The sequence below is a fragment of the Frieseomelitta varia genome, unplaced genomic scaffold (genome assembly GCF_011392965.1).
Source record: "Frieseomelitta varia isolate USP_RPSP 00005682 unplaced genomic scaffold, Fvar_1.2 scaffold_495, whole genome shotgun sequence".
In the NCBI taxonomy this organism is placed as follows: domain Eukaryota; kingdom Metazoa; phylum Arthropoda; class Insecta; order Hymenoptera; family Apidae; genus Frieseomelitta; species Frieseomelitta varia.
In genome coordinates, this window is record NW_025110251.1 from 255,095 (window position 1) to 277,983 (window position 22,889).

General features: G+C 48.1%; 2 protein-coding genes across 2 annotated transcripts; both read right to left on the reverse strand.

Moving 5' to 3' along the window:
* Positions 1-6,635: 6,635 nt before the first annotated feature.
* LOC122533117 (L-lactate dehydrogenase A-like 6A) lies at positions 6,636-12,526 on the reverse strand. The gene is made up of 6 exons (XM_043662511.1): positions 11,635-12,526; positions 7,751-7,868; positions 7,487-7,657; positions 7,219-7,392; positions 6,896-7,137; positions 6,636-6,812 (listed from the first exon to the last, which is right to left on the reverse strand). Exons 1-6 carry the CDS (start codon positions 11,794-11,796, stop codon positions 6,636-6,638), a joined length of 1,044 nt encoding a protein of 347 aa, XP_043518446.1. The 5' UTR covers positions 11,797-12,526.
* A 34-nt stretch (positions 12,527-12,560) lies between these two features.
* Positions 12,561-17,264, reverse strand: LOC122533114 (L-lactate dehydrogenase-like). The gene is made up of 8 exons (XM_043662506.1): positions 17,078-17,264; positions 16,943-17,010; positions 16,261-16,407; positions 16,084-16,201; positions 13,627-13,965; positions 13,449-13,566; positions 13,248-13,371; positions 12,561-13,045 (listed from the first exon to the last, which is right to left on the reverse strand). The coding sequence occupies exons 2-8, from the start codon at positions 17,000-17,002 to the stop codon at positions 12,848-12,850; spliced, it is 1,104 nt and encodes a 367-aa protein (XP_043518441.1). The 5' UTR covers positions 17,003-17,010; positions 17,078-17,264; the 3' UTR covers positions 12,561-12,847.
* Between the last annotated feature and the right edge of the window lie 5,625 nt (positions 17,265-22,889).

Sequence of the window (22,889 nt, forward strand, 5' to 3'; positions counted from 1 at the left end):
GATTAATAAAACTTGTCTTACAATAATTCTGACATGTTCGTTTCACGCAAAAAAAAAAAAAAAAAATCTGACAGTGATCGAAGTTCACACAAAGTCCATCCGCGGTGTTGAATCGAGTACCCAATTAATTCTAATGCGTTACACTTTATTACGACGTGACGCCGAGATAATTACATTCACCTTACATTCATCTTACTGCCAATTAGTAGAGAGTCGCGTACAGTTTCGGTCGTTGTCTTCTTTCGTTAAATCGCGTCATGATAAATTAATCGATCGCATAAAGTGCAAAACCAATCATCCAATTAGCCACGGTTCAGGCTGCAACATTTTTTTACAAGGTAAAACGGCGGTGGTGGCTTAGCTGTTCGAGAACCGGACTTTGTAAATCTTGCGCGTTGTTGCTAATTGCGCCGCAATTCGGTATCGATCCAGTGGACCGCCGCGAGAAGAACCGATCTCTCTACCGACTAATTGCATATCCCTCGCGCGTCACCGTCGACAAATTGTAAAAATAACTTCTTTCTTTTCTTTCTTCTCTCTTTTTCCTTTTTTATTTATTTCCTTTTTCGAACCGTACTTACAAATGGTCACTACTCGCACCGGATGTCTCGCAACCGTTCATTTCGTAATCGTTGCAACGAGCAGTGAATGTGGGGAAGAGAAAAGAAGGGGTGTGAGGAAGGGGGGGGAGGGAGGTGGCAGCTGTTTCAATTTTAAAAGGGCAAATACAAATTGCTCTTGTGTATAATCTCGCGGGGCAACATGGGCGGAGTTCTTACAATGTTGCGTTTTTATCGATGCACCGGATTGCTTCATGAAAATGTATACGTTCTCTGTACACGTTGCTGAAGTTACGAGATATTGAAATGAATTTTTGTTTGAATTGCTAATCGACGATGGCTTATCGCCTGCCCTTGTCGAATAATTTAATTATGTCCTGAAAATATTAACTTCCGTCTCTATTCTCACGACTGTTCATTCTCAAATGCTACATTTTTCAAGGGTACGTTGCAGCAGTCTGTTCGTCGAGGTGTTCTTTCCATGATAAGCAAATCAACGACGATGAACATTCTTCAGGATCCTTTACGCCGAACAAATTTCCTTTAAACCATGCAACGTTCAATTATTCATTCTCGTTCTTTTATCTAATATCGAAACTATCAATTCTCGAACATTTACTTGGTTAACGGGATCAATCGGAAGGGGGGAGGATTTGAGCAACTTCTTCGCTTTTCATCCTCGATTTAATCGACAGCGAACGAAAATAAACGTAATTACGCGTAATGGCACACGCAACACTTCCTATCGAATTACCCGAAAAGAGTGATTGCCCGTTAGCTTTATCCGCGTTACGTTTTACCCATTAAACACGGGTGGTCGTCGCGGCTTGGCGATCGTAGCGTTAAAAGGTGCATTCACGCGTGCAAAGGAAATAGAGAACTAGGATCCGCGGAGGAGAAAGGGTGTAGATCGCCGGCGAACTCAACAAGTGATTCGCCGTAACTATAAATAAACGGCGGCGGGACGGGTTGGCTCGCTCGTAAATCTGAAATCGGGGCATAATCGGCGTGCAATCTGGAATCTGACGCGGATCGAGTCGCTGCTCCGTGGGCCGGCGATCCACCGTGAACGGTCGCGCGCGCGCGCGAGCGCGAATTCATTCTCGATCACGCGTCACGCTTTATCCACTTGCGCTTACCGTCGACGGTAAGGCGGGATCCGACCGTTCGCGATCGGTAATCCAGGATCCTGCCATAAATCAGCCGCCTAGTACCGGGTCTCGCGCGGAGAAATTATTCCGCTGGAATTACTACTCCCTAGCATTATTACCTTGGCTGCGTTGACCTCCGAGACAGCAATTTCACCGAGCATGCGATCGCACGCTGGTCGTAAACATTGATCGCCGACGAGTTTGTGAAAAACTGGCCTTACGAGCGCCTTATCACTTACAGATAAGGTTTAAGACGATTTGATATCAATTTGGAAATTTAAAAGACGACGTAATCGTTGCTAGATTTTTTTTTGACGAAGATGGAACGTTATCGCTGTTGCGGAAGTATTCTACAATTTCTGTGACTCTGGATTGACTGTTGACGAAAAGTTCTACGCACGTCGTTATCTCTGTCGTTACTTCATTACAAACTTAACCTTGATACTTTAACAACAAGCTTTTGTAAACCGCCCGTAAAGTTCAGTGACAGAGATAACTAGAGTCGAACCAACTGTCTTTTTTTATGTTTCATCGAAACATTTTTCCGTTACGCGAGAATCAATGGGTTATCTCTACGACCGGAATTTGGTCTTTTTTTTTACGATTCCGATGGATTCGAGGTCGGGATCCTGATGGTCACGTATCGTATTAAGGGATGCAGCCGCGTTCATCTCGTGCCTACGATGCTTTATTGCCGCGGGTAATTACCTTCGCGAACGTATATCTATAGAGATTCGATTAGACGGCTATTTTCGTTCCACTGCTTATCAAGGTATTATGCAATTCCAGAAATTCACGTTGATTAGTTTCGCCGTCGCCAGATTGGCAATCAATGATACGTACGCGTCCAACAAGGTTCGCTTATCTCTCGACACAGTTCTGAACTGTGCATATAATCGAAAAGCAATCGAGCTTTTAAGGTCGTTTATCTCCCGACGTATCTCTTCGAATATAATTGAAAAGCCAAGTCGAACTTTTATACAATTCAATTCGCGTATCGTGTCGCATCGCAGCTTTTCTTCCGTCGGACGTGACAGGTGCGAACTGTTTAACGATTCGATACGATACGAAAAGTCCGTTCTAATAAATCTTAATTAATTTCGTGATAGAGAAGCCGGATGCTCTGTCCGATAAAAATATCGCGGACAACCGGTCGCGAATAATTTTCCGCGCGCTCGTTCGGCTTTATCACGCAGACGAAAGTGTTGCAAGAAACGAGTTTCGCCGTTAGTCGCGCCCGAAACACGAGTGCACGGGTCCGGACAGGAATCGGTTTCGGACAATCGGCCGGTATTGGCGTGATTTCGTGCCATTAATCTTCTCTCGACAATTAACCGGGCTGCAGGGCTAACGCAATGGTCGGCTATTAATTACAATCAACGCTATCTCACGCACGCCAGACTGATACGACGTTTAATCTTCCGCGCCCGAAAACGTTCGCTGTCTGAATTTTCGTCGAATTTTCGCCCAAATCGCTGCATCGATATTTAAAAATTTCAAAGATCACTCGCGGTAATTACGGATTACGCGATTAATTGTTGGCTCGCGTAGTGATTGCCGACTTCGCTTCGATAGTAATCAATGTAGCAGCACCTGAGAAAATCCGAGGAGAAAGGAAACGACGATTTCGAATGCGGAGAAGTCATTTGAGGCAGCTGGTTTATCTTGGTTCTCGTTGCAGCCGACAGATGCCGTCGTTATGAAGATTTTTTTTCGTAGATCTTTGCGACAAGATTTTTCAACATATCCATTTTTATCTCGATACATTGGAATATTCTTGTTTGAGGAATTTACTTTTCGCTTTATCGCGTGAATAATCTCGTATGGAGATTCGTTGAAATCGGGCAAGGCAAGCGATTCGAAAAAAGAAGCCGTAACATTGAACGTTTACTTAGAATATTTGTCACAGGGCGTGCACGGAGTACATAACTGTCGCAGTTATTATGAATTACGACTCGATTTCCGTTCGACCCGGCCACCATATATTTGATTTAATGAGGTAACAAGTGCAGCGAGGACTGTAGCAAGAACCCGAACAGGTGATTAATCTCACCCTGATTTCTACCTGGGAGCTTTGCCTGGATACATCCTACTTTGTTTAAAATGACATCTATCTTAAAAACACAGCGTCACTGGTCGTTAAAACTGAACTGGATATCCGAACCTCCTCCATTGACAGTTAATTAATCTTGTATTAGCATACTCTACGTTTCTGTGTTGTAAACTAGCCTACTTTATTCATTAGTTCCTTCACGTTTATGAATGAAATACGGGGGACACATCACAGACCACAGGTGTTGCGTGTCCTTCACCAAGACGCGGCACATCTTATCCTTATCTTACACGTTCAAGTGAAAATCACTTCGTAACAAATAGGCGAGGAAGAAAATTCTCTTACTGCGCAAAAGAAATTTATTATAAATAATATAGGAAATTTATCTTTAAACGTCGGATGCGCGAAACAACTAGGCTCTCTCGTATATAATTGAATAAATATCTTTCTTCTTCGGAGAGAGAAAAGAGAAAAGTGTTTACTTTTCCCAGAAGAAACAATCGTCGAATACCCGTATTCAAAGCCTAAACTAACGAAAACTACGTTTGACGAACGAAATATCAGAGGGTCGAATGACCGCAAAGAAGAGGAGCTAAATCTTCTTTACCTTTTCACGGAGCTATCGACTTTTTGCCGAGCTATCCGGCTCGGTTCCTTTCTTTTTCGGAGGATTAGTCACGCGCGTAGAGTCCTGCGGGCGACCAGTCTCGGTCGATTGATTCACAGGCTTGGCAGCGGGCCGGGAACCAGGAAGGATAAGGTAGTAAAAAGTGTCGGAAGACTCGGAGGGAAAAACGAAGGACGAGGATGAGAGTACGCATAGAGACTGAAGGAGAGAAGGGAGAGAAGCCTCCACGGCTAATGCATGCCATCAGGGGAGAGGGGTGAAGAGATCGGTGGGGTTCCCAGGTCCGTTGATTAGCGGATATCTTAATTACTGATTGGCCGCGCGGACTAATTAAATCGTAACTCAATCAAACACTGACCTGGCCTCGCACTCCGCCGTCTATCGCGGCGGTTTTACGGCGGCGACCGAATGCTTCGAGAGATCTGCCGTGCGTGCGTACATACGTGTCGTGGTCCCTTGCATAAACGATTCGAACGCATCGAATATTGCACTGTGCGAGAAAAGAGCCAGACAGCGCGTTGCACAGGCCTGCGGCCACTCGTTCCTTGCTCGTTCCTCCTTTTTACACCTACACGTGTCCCTTTTTCTCGTGGAGGCGCGGACGCCTTCTCCGGCCGTGCGATGAACCGAACCGCTGAGCTGCTCGAACCGGCGGGGCATTATGTCGGGACGAAATAAAAAGCGCAATAATTAGCAGTACCTACCGCGGTGTTTCGCTGGTGAACGATGTCCTCGGGATCCTCCTTCGTTTTCGCCCGTCTTCCGACGCTCTCTCGGGGGATTATGAATTTTCCTCGCGCCGGCTACGTCGCCAAATTATTTACTTCCTGGCCACTCGCTTGGCTTATGGCCAAGTCCGTGGCTCAATACCCTTCGGACAGGACAGGAAGCTGAATAATAACGACGACTGCGGATCGTAGGCAAAAGGGAGAAAACAGGGGTTCGTAGGGGGTGAGCTTGGAGAAACGGAATTGTGTCATTGGATAAGTAATCGCGCGGTTTGATATAAATTATGTACCCCGGGACGCATCATCGAGATAATACAGAAAAATGGCTTCACCTAAGAAGAAGCCGGTGCTTCGAAGATGAAGACGTTGTCGTGCTCCCCGTCGTTATTAGTGTGGCTTCCAGCCGCAGGAAACTCCTCGTGGCCTCTCTGTCTCTCTTTCTCTCTCTTTCACTTTCTTTCTTCCTCGTAACGTATATTCGTTAGCATGGATAATGAATCACTGGCGCGGTGCGTCCCCCGTGCTCCTGTCGCGAGAAGAAACGACGAAGAAATCGCTGATTGGTCATCGCGACGACAACGAGCCGCGTTTACATTATAGAGCTCTGGTCGTTGGTATACAATCCCCTGATCATTTCGAGAATACGAATCGAGAAACGAGGAGAAAGGGAACCAAGGGCCATTAAAAGCAGCGGGTACCGGCCTCGCCGCGATTCCGTCCCTGTTTCACGCGCTTTTTCCACCGAGGAGGAGTGTTGGCCGGGTTGGCTCGCTCGACGAAATTTCGACTCTGTAATCGCGGTAATGAATCACCGTCGATTATTTCGTACGATGCTTATACGGTGGACAACGATGCTTCGCTGAATACCATGAATAAATTTCTTCTTCTGGTCATCCGTAGGCCTAAGTAGGAACCGTTGTCGGATTCGTTACATTGAACACGGGAATCTCTCTCTCTCTCTCTCTCCCCCTTCGAGGAGAGACAACTTCATCGAGGGTTTCGACGGTAGCGTCTCTCAGAGAAGCGTCGACGCCAGAACACGTTGACTAATGCCACCGCTGACAGAGACAAAAGGCCCGTGATCGGCGAACGCGAATTTTATAACAGATTGCCGTATCGTTGACCATCGCGGCCTCGAAACTGACGTTCTTTATGTTTGTAATAGCGATCGTTTTATCACGAGCGGTCGCCGGTGGCGGGACGGTTAACCGCCTCGTACGTCCACCAATTAATTATCCCTGGTCTACATTAATCTCGGCAAATTGGCCGAAATCGTCCGAGTGGCGTGCGCGTGGGATTTATAGCGCTTCCCTTATTCATCGGTCGTCCGACGAGAAAGAAAAAAACACATTACGTTCGAAAAACAAACAACTGATCCTACGAGAGAGATCTCATAGATCCTGCCAATTCACCCGAAAGCCCGTCGCACTGCTGGCTTCTGTGCCTTCAATTCTACCAATTCGACAAGAGCGACGAAATCGTTGTTTCTGTTTGGTGAAACAGATTTATACAGATTTATTCCAAAGTATGAAGAATTGATTTTTGAGTCTCATAAATGGCTCTGCAAGAGTTCTCCGTAAGTTCTTGCTCCTCCATTGTGTACGGATGCCGAAGAAGCGTTTGTACGCCATTCCTGCCAACTATACAGGGCAGAGACATGTAGACATCTTTCTCCAGGCCGTGCCGACAACCCTGAGAACAACCAATGATCAACCAGTAGAGACATGAGTAGAGAAAAGAGAGGGGAGATAAAAAAATTTTGATTTAATCGTAACCTTTAAGTACGTGGACAGGGTGATGCAGATACAGGTATTTCGAACGATGGCGTCCACGACCTCGGCAGCGCAGATACCAATGCCCCAGCAGCGATATCCCTTTCTCGTGATAAGATCTTTATCGGACTCGATTACTTTTGCGTGTAATTCACCCCAAGACTCTGGATCCGTTTTAGTACCGATATCTTTGTTGATGTCCTTCAGTTTGATGCCCATGACTGTCACGGCGGACCAGATGGGCACTGCTCGTCAACGTTCAATGCACTCTTTCACATACAGTGGCGATCAAATGTAACGATTAATAGGATATGTGCGTTCATTACCAGACGTGGGCCCGTTCTCGCAAATAACAGAGGCTTGCACCGAGCTCGCCGAAATTCCAAGCTTCTGCGCGATGAAGTACTGTAACCTACAGCTGTCCAAAAATGTCCCCAGCCCCATGACACGGTGCGGCGGGAAGCCTGAGAGTTTCATTGCCGCGTACGACAGTATGTCCACTGATACGCGACGTAACGTCGTCATTACACACCGCGTACGCGATATTTAGAAAAGGAAAAAGAACGTAGAACGCGAGACTAGCGCTACTCGTACCTGGTGCCGTTACGATCAAAAGTATGCTGTTTGGCGCGTACTTGCAGACCTTCGGGATAACGTCCTTAAAAATAGTCAAATTATTATCCAACAGAGAGCCGTCGTCTTCGCTCGTTGCTTTATCCCCCACGGTGATCACGCACACCGTCGCCTCTCTGGCCATAGAGTAGTCTGCGATGGTCCCACGGTTGATGTATCATCGCGATTTCCTTTTATTAACAATCTGTGCCGGGGAAAAAACAGGAGGATGAAATTTATTTTCACCTTTGGTGCCGAGAATCTTCGGATCGCCGAGGAACGCCGCCGCGTGGCTGATGTCTTCCGCCTCTGCTTTCGCCAATTCCTCGTCCGCGTCTATGAACACCACCTCCGAGGCCAGTCGCTGCAACGAGGATTACAGGGAGTAATTAACGGGAACCAGCCGACAGTCGGAACGTTATTACGCACTCGAAACTGTTACGCAATCAAGGTACCCCCGCGGGAATCGCATTAAGCGCGCGATCGATCGCGCCATTCGAGCAATTCCTTAATGCGAAGGATCGTTAGGATCTCTGATGGCTCTCCTCGTCACAGCGAGGCCGACTATTCCGCCTCCGAGAGGAGAGGACCACTTGTCTATCACCGATCTTTCTCTGTTCCTCGCAAAAGTTACGTAACATGAACTCGATGAAATTGAAGATTTTTCGCATTGTCTCTCTGTGTAATTATCATTGGACATCGTAGTTCCACTTGTTCGGAACGTCTTAACCGAGCGAGATTCCTTCGTCCGACTGGATAATTAATAAACCGGGGCTCGCGTTAAGCTTTCTCTCGCGTTGACTCTTCTATCGCGTCGGTTCTTGTCGAAAGAAAGTGTTATTAGAGGCTTGGAACGTCGAAAACGGTTGAAATAATTGATCGCGCAAATCGAGAACGTACCTTGAGGCGATAACGTATTTGTCAAAATCTCGTTTCCTCCTCGTAATTGATGTTCCTCTATCGTCTAACGTCTATAATTTCGTGTGGAGATTTTTTCCAGCGACACCCCAAGAGAGCATCAATCGTCGTGCGTTCTTTTTTTTTTTTTTTTTCTTATTCTTCTTGTAACTCGGTAATTTCTCTTAATCACGGTCTAATTCGTCCGGTTGAGTAATAGGGTATCGGTGTGGGACAAGAGCGCGCGCGCGTTTTCATAGCAAATAGCCAAACCGTGGCTACGTCGCGGTGGATGCCCCATTCGCTCTTACTTCCACGCCAGCAGATGGACACATTTTTCTCTGACAGATGGTGCTTTCACACGTTAAGACAAACCCGCGGCTACCAACAGAAACGGCTTCTTAATATATTACGTTACGCCCTTGTGCTTCCAATCTGTTATTGTACACCGCTTAATCACCATACTTCATCAAGCATGACTTCCGCAGCATGCATAATATCGCAGCTGATGAAGTTTCCTCGCCAGAACCCGCCAACCATCGATGTTCCTCCCTTGTTTCTTCTCTTCTCCTCCTCTCCTTTCTCTCTTTCTCTCGCTCTCTCTCTCTCCTTTCTCTTTTGCCCCTCTTTCGACCCCTCTCGTGTAATATCCACACGTATCGCGCGACGATATTGACCGGTAATTAACTCGCAAAAACCCTCCTCCGCTGTGTGTATTTTGTAACGAGATTTTTAATGGCGCATGACCGCGAACAACCACCAGAGTGGAAGAGAGAGAAAGAGAAAGAGAGAGAGGGGAGGCATTAACGATTCGGGACGAAGTGTTGTACGTCGTGTAATTTGCATTCGATCGAGCAAAACCAACCGCCGACGGCTTTCCTACTTTCCTCGTACGAGTCTCTCATGCGGTTCTAGTTACCTAGATCAGCGAATGTTTCACCCTTGGCTACCCTCGATCGATTCCGCTTCAGAGAAGCGCAGCTGATCACAAGACCCCGAACATCCCCGACACCCGATCCGTCACACGTTTTATTACGCTGCGTCGGTTTTTATCATGTTTCGTCATTTTCAAGTCGAGCTAGCTCGCTGGTAAACACTGCCATTTTAATCATTCGTTATAACCAATAACAGTAACACGAACGATCGAACTATCTTCTTCCCTTCGTTCGAATAACAACAGCAACGACAACTACCGTAAATGAAAATGAAATATGGCGCGCAGCGGGCAAAAAGCTTTCCACTGCCGGTGAATTACCGACCCGTGAGAGATGGTTTGTACGATTTAATGCGGCCCGACAGACATGACACGTAACAACGGGTCGGCCAACTTGACTGAGAACAAGAAGAAGATGAACGTCTTATGCAACGCACTACCGAGCGAGCTGGGCGTAGCGGGCTCGCAAGGTGGACAGTAAATCGTGGAGATGGTACTGGAACGCGATCATCTCGTTGATGCGATCTGCCAAGCATGGTACGATCGCCGGTATAACCGCTCGATTCACTTGCTCCTCCGCTCCTTTTTTATCCCTTCTCACTTCCCCTCTCTTCTTTCATCCGCGATCTTCGTCTCCTTCTTCGCTTCGATTCGCCGTCGTCGTTGATATCGAGCATTTTGGGGCGATATCGGAGCCGTTGATGATGGAAGATCTCGATGTTTCACAAAGAAAATTACAATACAGTGTCCAAACGAGTGTCCGTGCGGAGAACTATCATTACGGGTCTTGATGACAGATTGAAATAGCAGCAAACGGGAACATCGTGGCCTATTAGAAACATTGTAAACTTGATTGTACAACGTGATTCCGCTCGAGGAGTGTAACGACAGTCGGATCCCCGCCCCTGACGTCCACTACGCGCGGCCTTCATTGTTTGCCACCGTAACGATCCACGGAAACCGAAACCTGGAATTAGTCGCCCACGTTCATTACCTCCTACCGGAATGTGGCTAGCGTACCGATTACCAAGCTCGCCGCTCCCTTCAATCCAGCGTTCATCCCAATCGTTTCGCCGCCGACGTTTTCCTTCTACCCAACCAAGTCCGTGAGACCATTACTCGCAACGGTGCGTTTGCGCGAGTTGCTCGATTAATCCATTGGAAACGGAACACCGAGATGGTATCGTTCGCGTGAACAACAAAGGAGAGAGAAAAGAAAATAACAATGTTCGTATCAGAGACGTACAAAAAATTTCTGCAAAGTGTTTCGCTCTATCCCATACGAATTCCACTTCGCAATTACGACGCTGAAAAGGGGCGGAATTTCATAACGTGATTCGACTCGAGGGAAAACTTGCAAATGAAAGGGCCGGGTTAACGCAACGTTGGCCCTTAATGGCTTAACCAGCTGGATCTCCCTCGTTAGTTACACGAGAAAGAATATGAAACGTTACACTCTGGGGAACAGCGAAACGATTCGTAATGACAGCGTCGTTCGTATGGGGCCACGCATCGACAAAGGGGGAGGACTTTTCAATTTCGCCTTAAACCGCCGCTTCCGTGGATGGCAGGCGGAGGTGCACGCACGAGAAAGAAACTGAAGGCCCGCTCTCTCCTCCTCCCCCTCTCCCCCCCTCTGGATGAGCAGACGCGATAAGGGTTGGGTGTCCTCGTAGACGGGTATGGATTTCAGGTTTCCACCTCTGGTGACTAGAATAAATCAGCGCCGCGACGATCCTGCGGGGGCGTCCGACGTGTAAATGCTCGCGTTACGATCCGATAACGAGCGGGGAGAGGCACGTTCCTCCTTCGTCCTCGTTCCAAAGTCTCGGCCGCCTCGCGTCGCCGAGTTCCCCTCTTCTGGCCTTTCGTCCATCATTTGCATAATATCCCTTTTTCAACCCGGCCAACACTAACGAGCCTACTATTCAGCCCGGTCTCCTCGCATCAGTGCACGTATACGAGCGCACACGCGCATATACCTGGGATATTCCTTGCCCTTTGTCGACCAACGGCAGAATATATATAGGTCCTAGGATGTTGCTACCGCGATGATGATTCCCTTGGGCAAACACGAATCACGCGCAGGTAGACTAAAGAGCGCTCGGACATCAGAGCGTTCAGAAGCGCGTTTGCCCCCTTTATTGGAGTTGCAAGTTCTTTGGACAACTACCGCTTGATTTCTTTTTTTTTTTTTTTTTACTTTGAATCGTAATGATTTCGAAGGATAAATCGAGTCGGATGGAAATTGAGACATGATTAGTAGGTTAGAAATATTAAAAATATACGAACGACGAACCTTGAAGAGGATCGCAATCCCAACCGCAACTCCGGTGTAACCGCTGCCGACGATGACGATCTTAACGCGATGACTCTCTACAAAGTCCTCCGGCTGCTTGGTGAGCAGAAACGTCGTGGTGTTCCAGACGGTGTCGAGTAACTTCTTCTTGGGCACGGCCATCGTCAACGAACCCGATACTCGTGACTCGAGTGTAGCATCCCGAAAATAAATAGATCGGAGACCCGGGAGTATCTCTGTAATACTCTATAAATTTCACGTGCGTCACATCTAACTCGAAAAGTGACAGTTGCGTCGTTCCATTGAGTCTGAAATTGTCTATTCACGCGGTTGATTCCCTCGAGACAGGATCGAGATCGATTGAAGGAAGGACAAAGGGTGTGTGTATCTTTTCAGACCTTTTCAAGAAGTTGCCCTTTCGATCCCTTTATGGCGCGAGATAACGACGAACGTGCGAAATCGATGGACAGCTGTGAAATCGGCACAGATGGGCTACGCCATTACCGAACGCGTGTACGAATTTCAATTTCCGCTTTGCCAGTCATACGAGAGGGGAGTTTTTCGTCGGACACTTGAGATCCAATTGCTCGTGACACCGGGCGTCCAACTCGAATATTAAATTGCTAATCGAACACCGCCCCCGTATTAACTTCCTTCCTCTTTCAGCATAATATTGCCGGAAGTATTCGAACAGTCGTTGACTAATTACCAAAGCTGCCTTCGATCGTCCCTCGGATAAATCAACAGCGACCAACACGATACGTACAACAACAGCGCAACAGTGGTAATTTATAATAATGCCGTGTGTACGCGCGCAAGCGTGTTTGTTTGTTTGAAATACGTTCTCGATCTTTTCCTCGCGATAGATCGCATCACGAATTATCGACGCGCGGATGATCCATCGACAACCGTCGCGAATAGCTCATAATACGACTCACAAAGCAGACGAACGACGACCGCGGTCGTTCGCGAGGGACGCGATAGTTTTCTAGGAAGTCAATTCCTGTACTGTGTCATTTATTATGCCGAGTACGCGTACAGAGAACCGGTCGCCAGGTGCGCGCGCTCGTTATTGATGAAGACGCCTTCTAAAACGCCGCTTCCTCCGGCTCGATCTCGCGCTCCTGCCGCACAATTTCCGGTAGCAGGCAGTCCACTCAGCCAGTCTCGCGACTCTGCTACCACGGTTCCTCTTCCCCTCTTCGCTCGTCTTTCACTGTTCCACCTCGTTGTTTGTCTCCTGCAGGATCCCGCATTCTCTCAGTATGCCTCGAATACTGTCAGCGCACGTCTGCACCGCGGATTTCTCATGTTCCGACAGCTTCTGCCGCACCGTGCAGTAGACACCCTCTCGACCGATCACGCAGGGCACCGACATGTACACGTCCTTGTCTGTGCCGTGAGCGCAACTCTGCGGACAGTGTGTTTTCTTTCTTTGTAAAACGTGTAAATTTGTAATTTGATTACGAACGTTCGAAACCTGACAAACTGTACACCTGGTGATGTACGAAAACTTGATTTAAAAAGAAAGAAAAGAGAAACGTTGGGGGATACGCGTCACCGTCGAAAATTCAGAATTCGACGTAACGAATCTCGAGGATTTTTCGACTCACGAGAATGTGCGTTGACGCGGGAAGTACGACTTTGGTGTTCCTAACAATGGCATCGACGATCTCCGCCGTGGAGACAGCGACTCCCCAGCAGCACGATCCTTTCTTCCCCTCCAGTTGCGCGCCACTGAAACGTGCACGCGTAAAATAAGCCTAAACGATCTCGTTTCCCTTTTAACGATCTCCTCCGCAACGATCACTCACACGTTCTTCACGTTGTCCGCGATTTCGTACCACTTCTCGGGATCGTCTCGCTCGCCTATCCTCGAATTTATATCGCGAAGCTTCATTCCACCTACGTGGATGCTCGACCATATGGGAACTACGAAAAGATACGTCACTCGGCATGCGATAATGCATTTGTTATCTGGTTATAAAATACCAGCCATGTCGCCTTGCGCCCCGACCACCATGCAACTGACTGAACTTCGCGCCACGTTTACCCTTCGGCTCAGGTAATCTTGAAATCTCACACAGTCTATCACAGTGCCGACACCCAGGACGCGGTTCGAGGGAAATCCCGACAGTTTCCAAGCGACGTAGGACATCACCTCGTTCGGTGGCGTAACGACCAGGAGAACCGATTTGCACGCGAACTTTGCCACGGCAGGTATAATCTTCTTGAAGACCTTCAAATTGTGCTTCACATTCGGCTTCTCGCCAGGTTCGATTTCGTTCGTGCAAATTATCACCACTGCCGACTCCTTCACCATACTGATCTCTGTTGGAATAAATTCGTAAATTCGGGAACGTTAGACTTTTGCTCAAATTAACCTTAAGCGTTTTTTTGCTTTGTTTTGAGAATGTGCATTGGTGTGCTTAATTATTTCATTCATTAAAATTAGAATTTCATTATTATGTTAACTCGACGACAAATACAGCTACGAGTTCGTACAAATATTGACACGCTGTTAAATTCTTCACGCGCGTGGTTCGAGCGATCAGGCGATCGGTGGAATTCTGGTTGGAAACAGTGGTTACACCACTGAGAGAAGAAATCTCGTAAATTCGGTTAACGCGCGTTCGTCGAATGCTTATGCGAAACACGTTCCACCGTAACGGAGAGATAAGGATGGGCCAAAGAAAGGATCGTTAGAAGTCGGGCATCCCTTTCTGGAAATCTCTCGCTGGAAACGTCTCGTTCGGTAATAAAGCCATCGGAAGCTGCTGGAATACAAAACGCTGCTGGAAGGGATCGAACGTATGTATGTATGTCCTCTTCTCCGTGTTCTCCGAGAGGATTCTCTCTCTTTTGTCCGGGAGAGATTCCACCGATAACCGAGAACAGTGCACGACATAACGCGCGGCCGAGAGAAATAAGAAGCACGGATTTTAGGTAACACCTTTACGAAGCTCGGTGTGACCGTGTATCGCGAGCGAGATACACTCGTTGCTACACAGAGATGCCTCGTTCGAGATAAATTAACTTGGTAAAGAGAAAACAAAAAAAAAAAAAAAAAAGAAATAAAGCCGGAGAGTCTGTTCTACTTGTTGTTCCGGTAATTGCTACGTTCGGACGCGCACGAGATTAAAAAAGAAGATGCGAGTACGGATCCGCGAGGTAAATGTTGGCGAATGGATTATTTTTCAAGGATCGTCGCCAACTGAGCTTGCCAACTACTCGAGTTTTACCAACCGATTACACTTGCTGGTAAACGGTGCAAAAACGACAACCACGGGAGACAGTGAAACCCGATCGAAAACTTTTCGCTTAAAATTCAAAGCCGAAGATTTACGGCCGCGAAATAATACAAAGTGAAGTCGACTGGGAACACGTGTAGCTGCAAATCGTGGCTCACGAAGTCGCGTCGTCAGACCGGTAAATTGCCAGCTCGGGGACGGTGTTTCCACCGAGTGGATGGCTGTGTGAGAGAGAGAGAGAGAGCCAAGCTTTTGTTCCCGAATTCCGGAGCAAGTATATATATATATATTTTTTTTTTTCTTTCTTTTTTGTTTGTTTCACAAGCCGAGCCACGTTTACCGCCGGAGGCCGCGCACGGATGACAGAAGGACGCTCCGCGCGAAGAACGAAGAGAAAGGGACTGGAGAAACTGAAAAAACGAGACGAAAAAATATGTATCGCGGAGTCGATCACGGCCGAGATAAATAAGAGTGGCACGAAATTTACGAGCTGGCCGGTGAAAAGCTCGGGGAAACGCTCTTGCTGCGGCGGTCCGCGTGTAAGCACGCGGCGATGTAGATGAGCAAGGAGATTAAAGGACAGGACCCGGAGAAAAGAGAGGAGGCTCCGGATCTCGGAACTCTGCTCGCCGTCCCGAAAATTCATTCCTCTCTCTCCCTCCCTCCCTCCATTTCAGGACGGTGACCGTTCTTTCTAACCCGTTGCACGTTGACAGAGAAGGTCCCTTGACGAGCAACTCGATGCGACGGCAGCGTCTTTTAAAGGCGGTACGATCGCGATCGACGCTCGCCTCAGGCATTGTCGGCTCTCGATCTATCGACCCGGATTTTCTGGAATTCGACCTGCTGCAAGCTGGATTTATCAATGGCACGTCCGCTGACGCGCGGAAGGAATTACCACGCGAAGCGTTCAGCTTTTCGACTGCTGCTTCTTTGGCAGCAAGTAGGCCGTGAACGATCGAAAAACGTGGAACGTTAGTCATCCCTTTTGTCGCTTGTGTTTCTGTTTTAGGCGCATAAATGCACTGAACGTTTCGAAATATAGAGCAAGTCTCTGAGTTCATGTGATAACCTCGTAAGGAAATTGCAAATTACACAATTTACAATTTTCACAAGTGAAGACTTGATATTCATCAGGATCAATTGAATTGAGATATATATATATATATATATATATATATATGAGACTGTCAAGTACCTGACGTGCCAGTTACTAATGGACATCCCAAAAAAACGCCGACGTGCTGAATATCCTCGGCCTCGGCAGAAGCCTTGTTCGCGTCGTGGTCGATCAGGCAGACCTCGCTGGCCATCCTCTAAAGATCACGGGGAATCAAACGGTTGATCGAGCATCGCGATCGCGCGCGATACTAACTCTCATCAGGATCGCGATGGCGCAAGCAATTCCAATCTTCCCCACGCCGACGATCGACACCTTGACGCGATGCGGATAAATGTCGCAGGGGCCAAGCTGGGTCGTTATCAACGCGTTCTTCGTCGTGGTCGTGATCGGCACGTCTTCCTGTAACCGGATCTAGCGTTGAGCGAAACGTTCCTCTCAACACGAACGGAGAGTAAGAATTCTATTAACACGTTGACTGCCACGTTGGTCACCTTTGTGACCCGAAATTGTTTCCTCGACGGGACCACGGTGGTCATCAGTGATCGGAGTGCTTCACAAATATGTTGAATTTCGAAGTAAAATAAAATGAATGTCATCAACTAAGAAATTTTGAACGTCATAGCTGACTAGAGAATGAATATGAAATAAAAAATGCACTGTCCAACGAATAAAGATTTTAATTAAAACATTATATCAAAACATTGTATCAAAAAAATTAATTATAGTGTATTGTATTAAATGAGGCTGGCCATCGCAATCTTTTGTGGCTCCCTGAGAGCATCATGTAAATTTAGCATAGCAGTCAACGTGCTAATAACTTGCCATTAATATCGAATTTCATGGGTCGTTAATCAATTAGTGATCAAATTATTTCAAAGCGTTAAAAAACCGATTATTTAAGAACAAGTGTGGAAGAATGTATTCAAGCACTTACATCTTCGCACTCCTCCCTTTCGGTTTCAGCTTCGCTCTTGGCAGCTTCCGCGTCGTCCATTTCGGGACCTGAAAGCGAGTGCGGGCGTTTAATTCGCCAGTTTCATTCGGTCGAATATGATCTCTCTCCGTATACCGGTTAGCCAGCTAATTGGGTGCAAGTAGAGTCGTTTCGCGAGTTCAGCTTGCCAGCTACTTCATCCACGTTATAGTTGCTCGCCCGGTCGCCGAGGTGGTCGCTGTTCCTTTCAATGCCCCCGTGGTCAGCAAACGGCGTGATCAGCAAGTAGAGAAAGGTCGTCGTTTGTGGCTCTTACGCAGATCCGGATCAACCTACGCAACGACGTTTGAGCAGACTGCCAGCTATTTCAGACTAATCGCGTTCTCTGTTACGAGAAACTCTCTCGGTGAAGGAAGAGAGGCACGGGAAACTCCGGGACGGAGAATAACGACGGAAGTTATCCGCGCGCCTCTGTTGTAAATTAGCCGCAGGTAGTCGCCCCAGGAGCGCAGGTACATCGCGCCGGATTGTTCATATATTTCTACCCGGTACCCACGCGCGCCGCTGTAAAATACATTATTTTCGTGCGTTTCGATCGCGGCACCACCACGAGATACTCTCCTGCGTCTTTATTTACCGGCACCGGCGCGGCGATACCTTTCGAATAGGTTTACATTGGCATGCTGTTAAAGTTTTATTAACAGTTTTCCATTTGGAATGCTAATTCGGGGAACGTTTTGTGAAAATTACGACTCGCCGAGAATTTTTACGAGAATCTATACGCATGATTTTTAATTTAGGAGTAAAATTAAGATTTCCAAATGTCGAAATACATTGTGACACGTACGATATATAATGCGCTCATTGTCTAAAATATTCTCGTAGGACGTTGCTTTTTAAAATGTTTCATCTTCTGTGTATCAATTATGTCCCATTTTTATGACGATGGTTCTTGGAAACGATTCACTTTCACCGAATCCTTTCTTAACACTTTACCTATCGCTCATGATGGAAGTTGCTCATTAACAATCGACTCATGCGCGAGAATGCATGTGCCTATTTATCAAGCTACTATGTTCAATATAATTACTCGTAAACTAATATTCGTATATATAATACCTTGAACGTAATGATACTCTTCGCGAAATGAACTAATCTTCTAAATATTTCTTTAAAGTATGATACCGCTCGTAATAGTCACTTTTATTATATTAATGTTACAAAATGTACAGACGAAAGGTGTTTTGCTTCTTATTTTTCTTGATGCACATACTCTACATTGTCTTTGGGGGTCCATCTGATTCGTAAACATCAACCAAAATCGATCGATAATCGTTGACCATCGAAAATAGATCGGCTTCTGGTAGATAGAGTGTTGACATCTTCCACCATCGACACGATCAACATCGTGTACAAATCATTCGGTCACAGCGAGAAACCAATTCTCTCGCGCTTGGAATTTCAAAGGAAAGATACGTGAAGTTCATCAGACACTTCTCGCGTAACCGTACAGTTTACACGTGCGAGTAATTCGCGTGGACTGGATTCGCCGGGCGGAACAAAGAACAACCGAACCCTCGGCGCGAGACTTTCTCATTTACCTTGGACCCCTTCGATAAATTACGCCCCTTGTTTGCTCGGAGCAGCGGCAGCCGAGGCGTTCCCAGTAGTTGGAGCGTCGCGGGACCTTAACACACATTCGAAGATGGATCTTCCTCTCACAGTGGGGAAAGAAAGACGAGGGGAAGGAGAGAGAGGAGAAAAAGAAGAGCAAGAAGAAGAAGAAGAAGAAGAAGAAGAAGAAACTGGTGGCTCTTTTTCGTACGTGGTCCTCGCGAGTGAGCGTCAGGTTGCTGCTACTTCCACCCCGGACACATTCAATTTTAACGTTAATAATCACCGGGAAAAATGACGGGCTTAAATGCGGCCATTCATCAGCGCCGATCGATATTGCGAATACGGCTTAACGACGGAGAGATAACATCGGCCGCGTACCGGTCCAGAGTTATTGAATCGCGTCAAATAATATACGAGCCAATAATGTATGAATAGTCCTGCAATTATGGGCCCGCGATCATATCTAAGGGTGCGTTGTAATTTAGTAATCGTTCGTTCTCGCCGACGATTCGACGAATATCAGGGAGACCCGATACGTTTCTGTAAACGCGTCCTTTGTTTTCTTCACGTTATCATCGTGGCATCGCTCGACTACCGATATTTGGAACTTGCTATGGCCGTTTCGATGCGATCCGTTGATAAAGGAATTATCGCCTTATTTGGACAGTAAACGTTTCTGGTGATTTTTCTCGAAGCAAACGATGGGAAGGAAGGAATGCTAGTTCGTAATGCTAGTTAAAAGTCGATGTCTATCAATTACCTAAACGATCGGCGAGCAACGTCGAGGCGAGGAAGTAATTTAACGCTCGGACGTTTATAGTTGAGCGCGGCAAGTGGTAACGAAACGACCTGCTCCTCGGGTAATTAATTTCCCGCTTTAATTAATCATCTGCGCGATTTTATCGGGCAGCGCTGGGTCAACTAACAATAACGATCGCGTAAAAGCCAGGATCCCCCTCTCGCCCAGTTATCACCGGTCGTTCGTTGCACCGCTCGAGTTAGTATCGTGGATCTATCAGTACCAATTAACGAAACGGTCGACCGTCTGTGACTAATTTCCAGGCTGCCCCTTTCGATGCAACTACGACGCGGAGTCACGGTTCGCGTTTATCGCGTGCGTTGGAAGAGGGAGAAATAGAAGAAACGGGGTAGGCGAGGGAAAGAATTGCGAGCAACAATAACCGAGAGGGGGGGAGGGGGGATCGCTGCGGGCGTTTATGATTAATTGGCACGAAACTAGCGAACGCTTTTTTTAATTAACCACCGTGGCACGAAACGTGACAGCGGGAGAGCTGGAATCGGCCGCGATAAAGGGGCGATCGGTCGATAACGATGTCTCCTCTTGGGAAGGAGCGCGGACCGAAGAGGAGGATTCAACTGAGCGAACGGTGCAAACGAGTCGCCTCCACGAGATAGTCCTTGAAGGTTGGTCGTAAGCAACCGATCTTGTGGTACTCGGGGTCCAGTCAACCGATCCAGACACCGGCTCGCGCATGCCTGCGGTGCACAATGCTTGGTAGTACCGCAGCTGATACAAGTATGTTCGCCGTGCAACCGGAATTTTAATTGGCTATTTGTTTGTCCGCTACACTTCGCGGCGCTGCTATTGTCCAGCCTGCCGGAGAAGAACGATCACCGTTTCTTCCCTTCTCTCCTCCCCCCTTCCATTCTCTTTCCTTTCTTTTCCTTTTCCCTCTGACTTCTGGTTTCTCCCCTACCCCTAACTTCGTTCCTTTTACATGACCTCGTTTGGTTCGCTTTTCACCGACATCGATGGTTAGTCCGGCTGGAGGAAAGTCACTCCTTTCTCCTCGGTGAGAGTGCAGTCCGTCTCTCTTCTCGTCCATCCTCCCCACATTTCCTCCTACGTCGATTCTTTTTGCTTGGCGCTCGGTGTCTAGTCGATGCACGGCTAGCGCCTCGAGTGAGGCAACGATTTTTCGACGCCGCCCTCCCCCGTTTCAAACGATCCAACGAAGATTAAGACCGGATGAAATTGCAGTTATTACCGGCCGGACGACGGGCCCCTGCATCTATAATCCCGCGTCACAATACGTATCGTTTCGCGGTACCACTTATCGAGTCATTAAGCGTTATGCGGTGTAATTGCGCGCTTTTTACCAGACTGCGCTTGGTACCACGACGTGCATTAATCATCGATACGATCTTCTTTCGACGCCGCCATTGCGAATGTCTCAATTTAGCGCGATGCGAACGCAGCTCCTCTCCTCTCCTCTCCTCTCCTCTCCACTCCACTCCGCTCCGCTCCACTCCTCTCATCGCCGTTCCAGTCCGGTCCACCGTCACGGATTTATCTCCGTCGAATCTAATTTCGCCTGCTGCCGCCTGCGCGGCCAAATACGAATTTAATTCGGTCGACCACCCCGTCCCGAGCCGGGGCACTCCGTTCGGTAACGCGCTCTAATAAATTAGCAAGCGACGGGCCCGCGATTCGGTTTAATCGCCGGTGCAAGAACCGGCGCGGGCCACTCGCTCCGTACGGATCGCTTGTGCGCGCGAGCGCTCCGGCGCACCACCACTCGCCCCGAGCGACCCAACTCGCAACAATTCTCAAGCTGCGCCATTCTCTGCACGTCTTTTTGCACGTCCCGCGAAACTTATTCCAATTAAAATCCTACCTCTATTTTAGGTCAGCCTTCGGTTCGGGCTTCAAATTAAACGGCCGCACCCTCCCAAATAAGCGACCAAATTCGGACCTTGTCGCCTTACGCAAGTGCCTCGCGATCCTCGCCAAACTCCTCGGTCGATCTTTTATTTTTCCCCGGCTTGTTTTGCTCTTTGATCGTACGCGAGTGCCGCGCACGTGCGGACGATGCCGAGTTGTTGGCGAAACGCGTCGATCTCGATCCCAGTTTTTTGATAAATCGCGTTTACGCTATCTATCGACGCAGATTCTCGCGCAGATCGGTAACTCGATAACTCTCGATACAACAACAAATCTGTGAATAGTTTCTTTCAATACGTAAATTCTCATGGCACGATCTTTCCTGCCCACGTATCGCCGAAGAAACTGCCAATTACGACCAAACTTTAAAAACTCGAGTTGTAAAAACCCGACTCACCTTGCGTAACATCAGATATACCTCGGTCGAAGCTTTCGATGCAAGAGCGAAACCACTTCGTAAAAGCCGCTGTTATGAGCAATCGGACAATATTCCCGGCAGCATGGCGCGCGCGCGCGCGCGCGCGTGTCTGTTTCAAAGACACGAGGAAGAAAAGGAGCACGACGATCCTTGGAGTCCACGAAGAACATCCCTCAGCTAGGACTTGGATCGGACGCTTGTTGTTCGATCGTAATTGCAGCGTTTACCTCGTTACGAAAAATCCTTCCGCGACGGAGCAGCACAGTCGTAGGAGGTCGTAGGAGGTTAGCAAACAGCGGCGACCCCTGTGGCTCGCTGAAATATCGCGCGGACGACCGTCCGTGGTGGTTCGTTTCGATATTCCTGGCCCCGGGGGCCTCGATGAGCGGCCGGAACTCGTCGACTCGGCGATGGAAAGGAACATGAGAGGAGGGGGAGGGGGCAGTAGGGTGCAGGGCCGGTCGAGGGGGTGGAGGACGGCGGCGAAGAGAGACCTCTCGTTTTATTACACCGTATCGGGAAGGGGCGAGGCCGATGCGCAATTGTTTATGCTCGTGTCCCGCCCTATCGGACGCATCGGATACACTCTCGGATACCTACCACGTATACGCGGCGCTCGGCCGAACGAAACGCGCCGGCTTGATGCGTGGTACACGCACAGAAATGCCCTCTTGTTCCTCTTTTTCGTCTTCTACCTCCTCGTCCAACCCCATGGACGATCTGCCTCTTTGTTTCTCCGTTCGAGCTAAGATTATTAATGACGAAGGCCCCGACTCTCTCCGGTATCCCCGGAGTGTCAGTCCCCTGACAATGACGAAGTTTGCACCTCGGGCCCACCTCTTCGCCCCGTACCGTATGGTACACGCGTCGCGCCTCTTTGTACCAAGTTTTTGTCCCACCGTGGAAGGCTGGCCCTTCGAAGAAGAGGTGTCTCGATACGCAATTGCACGTGTCTTTGGACACCCTCGAGATAACGGGACTCGCGCGTGAACGATGCGCATGCATTATCTTTCGGAGGTATCGTCCCAGAAATCTCGCTTCGGAGAAGGTTGCCCTGACGCTCAAAATGAGCGAGACTCGAACGATCCTAACACGTGTACATGGATAAAACGCGTCTCGTTCGAAAACTGAGATGTTCAAGGAACGCATACGCGCGCACCTTGCACCTTGGTGAAGCCGCGCACCGGCATTGCGCTGTTGGGTAGGCTCAACAACGAGTTTCACGG